The sequence below is a fragment of the Geospiza fortis genome, unplaced genomic scaffold (genome assembly GCF_000277835.1).
Source record: "Geospiza fortis unplaced genomic scaffold, GeoFor_1.0 scaffold601, whole genome shotgun sequence".
Lineage (NCBI taxonomy): Eukaryota > Metazoa > Chordata > Aves > Passeriformes > Thraupidae > Geospiza > Geospiza fortis.
Genome location: NW_005054566.1, coordinates 26,996 through 32,622, shown reverse-complemented (window position 1 = coordinate 32,622; position 5,627 = coordinate 26,996). Strand labels below are relative to the sequence as shown.

The 5,627-nt window shown below is 44.5% G+C and overlaps 1 protein-coding gene across 1 annotated transcript in view; it reads right to left on the bottom strand.

The window, feature by feature from the left end:
* TRAF3IP3 (TRAF3 interacting protein 3) overlaps positions 1 to 5,627 on the bottom strand; it is a gene marked incomplete at its 5' end in the record, with an annotated part of 9,363 nt that overhangs the window by 3,258 nt on the left and 478 nt on the right. The window contains 7 exons of the mRNA XM_031064181.1: positions 1 to 41; positions 412 to 549; positions 1,245 to 1,385; positions 1,640 to 1,711; positions 4,940 to 5,035; positions 5,274 to 5,303; positions 5,553 to 5,577. The exon at positions 1 to 41 is cut by the window's left edge and continues 95 nt beyond it. Coding sequence (XP_030920041.1) covers positions 1 to 41; positions 412 to 549; positions 1,245 to 1,385; positions 1,640 to 1,711; positions 4,940 to 5,035; positions 5,274 to 5,303; positions 5,553 to 5,577 — 543 coding nt within the window. The remainder of the gene's footprint in view (positions 42 to 411; positions 550 to 1,244; positions 1,386 to 1,639; positions 1,712 to 4,939; positions 5,036 to 5,273; positions 5,304 to 5,552; positions 5,578 to 5,627) is intronic.

Sequence of the window (5,627 nt, the reverse complement as noted above, 5' to 3'; positions counted from 1 at the left end):
GGCAGGGCGTCACAGCTCCCCTCGTGCTGCCCCTGCTCCGCCTTCCACCGCCCAGGCTGCTCCCGCCCAGTGTCCAGCCTGGCCCGTATGATTGTTCCTCTACATCGCTATGTACTGATGAGGATCTTACTCTTCTAGTATATTAATTACAATCGACTTCCAATCCTTAGAATCTGGTTTGAACCCACAGAAGAGTAATAAACATAATCCTATTCATACCGGCCCTATCACTGGCCCTACGCATCCTCCTAACTTCACTGAACTTTTGACTCGCCCACATAACCCCCGACTCACAAATACTATCCCCATACGAATGCAGATTCAACCCCCCTGGGATGCAGGGGCAGCCACGGCTGCTCTGGGCAACCCAACAATCCCAGAGCAGGCTGCTCCTGCAGGGAGCCCACGTACCTGGAGCTCGCTCTGTAAAGCCTGGAAGCTGTTTCTGAGCTCGGTGTGTGCTGTGGTCTCCTTGGTCAGCTCGGCTCTGAGTGTGGCATTGTGCTCCTTCCAGAGGGCGAGGTCCTCTTGCATCTCTGCCAGGCTTCTCTGGAGAGCAGAGAGAGACCCAGGGGTGGCTGTGACCCAGGGGTGGCTGTGACCAGGCCCGGGGGATGCTGCCAGCCTGCCCTGGTGACACCAGCCGGGCTGTGCTGGGCAGCGCTGGCTCCCCGAGCAGCAGCTGCACACAAAAACCCGTGTGGGGCTGATGCCATCTGATGGACAGAGCCAAGCAGGGCAGCGCTCCCTCTGGAACACGTTCCTGTGCTGCCAGCAGGCTTGAGCAGCCCGCTGGTACTTGGGATAAAGCTCACTTGTCTTTCTGCAAATATGTTATCCTGCGGGGCAAAGCAATTTGCTGCCTCTTGGGGAAAACCTATTTTCATATAAATGAGCAACTCCAGAAGAAAACAGCTCTGGAGACGTCGTACCCTGCTGTCTGTTGGTGTGAGCAGGGCAGGGAATGGCCCAGAGGGATGGTGGGAGGAAAGGGTTTGCAATTCAAGCTGACAAACCCAAGTATACTTCCCCAGCTGTGAGCTGTCTGTAACCTGATGTGCGGCTTGTGCAGTGAGTACAGGTTGCACTAAAGTTGCTTTGGGCTTTGCTGAGTAGCTAAAACTTCATATTTTTTTATCTTTGCTGCTAATGGCAAGCCTGTCATCACCTTTCCCTGATGTGGGTTTTCTTTGTCACAGCTGGGCTAAATGAAAGCCAAGCCAGGCGTAAGGCATACTGCTCACCTGAGAGTTCTGCAGCTGCTGCTCTGTTAGGAGTTTTTCCTCCAGCATCTTCTGAAGAGCCTCTTTTGCCTTCTGCTCATAGGTCTGCTTCTGGTCCTCCATCTCGATCAGGATCTTCTTCACACACTCCTTTGAGTAACTCTTTAGAGAAAGAAAGAGCTTGAAGTGCTTATCTGTCAGATTCCCACTTTGCTAAACCCGAGTGTTAGCAAACCCAGAGTGTGTAAATGCTGCTGCTAATGTGCTGTGAAGCATTGCTTCAGCAGAGTTAAAGTCCTTTTTCGATAGGTATCTCATCAGATCGATGAAGAAACTGAGGCCTGGCTCAGTGACAAGGCTTGGTTTTTGTTTTCCTGCCTTTCCTCACCCGTGTTTGTCAGTGAGTCAGACATTACCTGGCTACAGGTCTGCAGCTGATTTTCCAGCACCCGTAGTTTACACCTCAGTTTGTCCTCGTTCAGCTGACCCTGGGGAAAAGCAGTTGAAGTGAGATGTGGAATCATGAACTGCACAATGTGCCCCCAATGTTTTGTTGGGCTGTGTTTTGATTCATTTTCTCCCTTCATCTGTAATCAGATCAAAGTCTCTTCATTGCTCAGAGCTCAAGGAAACATTCCCAGCCTCAGAATAAATGGGATATGGGGAAAGTGAAACTTTTATGGATTGAAAACCTGTCCTGAGGGAGTCTCTCTGGTGTTTTACAGTACAGTTATGAGGCAGTTTTACAGTTATGAGACAGTCGCGCTTTACGACACCTTTTACGACAGCTGCGCTTTACGACACCTTTTACGACAGCTGCACTTTACGGCACCTTTTACGACAGTCACGCTTTACGACACCTTTTACGACAGTCGCGTTTTTACTGCAGTTTTACGACAGTTGCGTTTTGCGGCAATTGATGGCAACCAACTTTATTATTAATAAATCAATCCTAACTAATTGGTAATCAATTAGGTCTTTAATTAGAAATTTTGTCAGCTAATAATTTAATTTGTTAATTAATTTATATATAATTAGTTAATTAGATGATATTAATTAGGTAGTCATGTGGGTAATTAATGAGGTAATTACCTAATCTTAATTGGCTACTTGTTGAGAATTTATTACTTATTTAATTAAGGAAATATTTTTATCAATTAGGTGATTATTAATTGGTAATCAATATTTAATTACTTTACAACTTAATCAGCAAATTAAGTGATTAATTATATATTATTTGATTAGCTAATTATATAATAACATTTCTATGTGACAGCTTTTTCATTACATAATTATTTAATGTAAAAATTAATGATGTAATTTTTAAATTCATCATTATGTAATTATTTAATTAGCTTCTTAAGTGATTGCATATTATGTAACTAGGTAATTATGTAATTACATTTGCATATGATTCATTAATTACCTTACTAATTAGTTGCTTACTTATTTATTAGATAATTATTATGTTATTGGCTAATTAAGTAATTTTATAAAAAAGTAATTTTTTAATTAGCTAATTAAATAATTGCACTTTTGTGTAACACAGTTACAATGTGTCCAGTTATGTACAGTGTATACATTGTGTACAGTTATGTACAGTGTGTGCAGTTATGTACAGTTATGTACAGTTATGTACAGTATGTACAGTTATGTACTGTGTGTACAGTTATGATTAGTTATGTACAGTATGTACAGTAATGTACAGTGTCTACTGTGTGTACAGTTATGTACAGTTATGTACAGTTTGTACAGTGTCTACAGGGTGTACAGTTATGTCCAGTGTGTACAATATGTACAGTGTGTACAATATGTACAGTTATGTACAGTGTGTACAGTTATGTACAGTTATGTACAGTTATGTACAATTATGTACAGTGTGTACAGTTATGTACAATTATGTACAGTTAAGTACAGTTATGTACAGTTATGTACAGTTATGTACAGTGTGTACAGTTATGTACAGTTATGTGCAGTGTGTACAGTTATGTACAATTATGTACAGTGTGTACAGTTATGTACAGTGTGTACAGTTATGTACAGTTAAGTACAGTTATGTACAGTTATGTACAGTTATGTACAACATGTACAGTTATGTACAGTTATGTACAGTTATGTACAGTGTGTACAGTTATGTACAGTTAAGTACAGTTATGTACAGTTATGTACAACATGTACAGTTATGTACAGTTATGTACAGTGTGTACAGTTATGTACAGTTATGTACAGTGTGCAGGTGCTGGCAGTGACATGACAAGTTAGGAGCGAGGGGATTCGGGGCTGTTCTTGCTGGCTTTGGCAGAAATGCAGCTGCTGCCTGTCCCCACGGTTCTCTGCCTGTGCTCCCTCCCTGCCTCGAGCTCCAGCTGCTGGAACGCTCTTGTCTGGCTGTTTTCCTTAGAAAATGGGCTGGGTCTCTGTTGCAACATCTGCACTTGGGCAGGGGGATCGAGGGCACGGTGATGATTCATTTTCCTCACTGTCATCAGCTCCTCTCGGTGTTAGTCAGGCTGCTCAGGCCTTGTGGAAGCAGACTGCATGCAAATTCACATAACATTGCTAGCAAAGAGTTCACGTGGGCTGTTTTCCACCACCAATACTGAGAACACCAATATCCCCTCTGCCCACTGCTGTCTGAAGTCACGACTCTGACAAGAAACTCCTCGGTGTTACAGGAATAGCTGACAGAGCCAAGCAAAACCAGACTCCCCGGTGTCTCAGCCCTGGTTAAATTTGCACACAAGCACATTTACAGTCCCAAAGACTCAATCTTCCCACTTCAGCTGTTGGTGCAAAGAACCAAAGTCTCTTAGTATGTAGGTGGAATTTTGAAAAGCAATTTTAGATGTGCAATATCCTGCCTGGTTTTCCTCAGCTCTCCTTCTCCGCTGTCTGCACAGGTTCCAGCTGTGCACAGATGTGACTGTGCCATTATCCACCCATCCATCCATCATCCATCCATTCATCCATCCATCCATCCATCCATCCATCCATCCATCCATCCATCCATCCATCCATCTCTCCCTTTGCCAGACCCACCTGCCTTATGGAATCCCCTCCCAGCAGCAGCATCTGCCTGTTGGCTCCAGCACCGAGGGGATTGTCAGGCTGATAAAAAGCTGATTTTTAGGCCAATGAAAAGCTGAGTTTTAGGCCAAGAAACAGCTGATTTTAGGCTGAGGAAAAGCTGAGCTTTAGGCCGATGAAAAGCTAATTTTAGGCTGATGAAAAGCTGATTTTTAGGCTGAGGAACAGCAGCATGCAAGAGGCAGCAGCAAAGTCTCTCCTGTCCTGTAGCAGGGACAGCGAGCAGCAAGGAGCACCCACCTGTTGGTATTCTGAGGTTTCATGGCCACTGCCTGCACCTGTGGCTGGGTGTTTTTTCCTGCTCACGTTATATTGAAGGAGCGAGCAAGGGCGGAAGTTTCTCACCACAGGATGTGTCTAACACAAGTTTTTGTCCCCCCTCACCCAATCACTTGCTTCTCTGCCCCAACAGAATTTTCAAACCGTGTTTTTTTTTAATGCCACAAGAGCACGAATTGTTTGATTTAAGGATCCTATAAGAAAGCCCCATATATTACATAAAATGTATCATAATTTTGCAACCTCTTAGAAGACAAAAAGGGCCTTTTCTGCTGAGTTGGTCCCACCCTCCCTGAGCAGAGAGGCAGGGGAGGCAGGGGAGGTGATGGGGGGCTGCAGCTCTCAGGTACCTGCCAGGATTTCTCTGAAGCCTGGAGCAGGGTGGACAGGAGCTCCTGTAGAATCACCATCTTGTGCTTGAGCAGCAGCTCACGGTGCAGGGCCTCCTGTGGGACAGGGGGCCAGAGTCAGTGGGGCCAGAGCTGGGGGCACAGCCCGGAGCCCCCAGCCCAGGGCTGGCCTTGCCTGGAGGCTCCAGGTCTTTGAGGTCTGTTGGCTTTTTTGGCCATGTTAAAACTGGGCTTTTAACACCCCTTCATTTAGCAATATTAACAATTTTAATAAGTATTATTCTTGGTGAAAACCAGCTGTCCCAGTGGGTGCTGAGCACTGTTTGGTACCTACCTTCAGGTAGTTGGAGAGCTGCACCATTTCCTGAAAGGGAAAGGGCAGGTGTTTAAAAATAGGATTGTTTCAGTTTATAAACATGGCATGAACTTGCTCCAAAACTAAATAAACTTGCTAATAAAAACGAAACTTTTTAAATAAAGATGAATTAACAGCCTATATTTGGGTGGAGAAGGAGAGCCTGCTGGGGTCCATTGGGTTAGTTTTCCCAGGGAAGTGGAAATATTTCCACAGCAGTTTACCTTTCAGGAGTTCCATTACCTGTGCTTTGCTTACCTTATTTAAAACTGCTATTCCCCAGCTGAAATGGAAAACAAAGTGTGTTACTGAGGAGTCAGGGAGGGTCTTCAG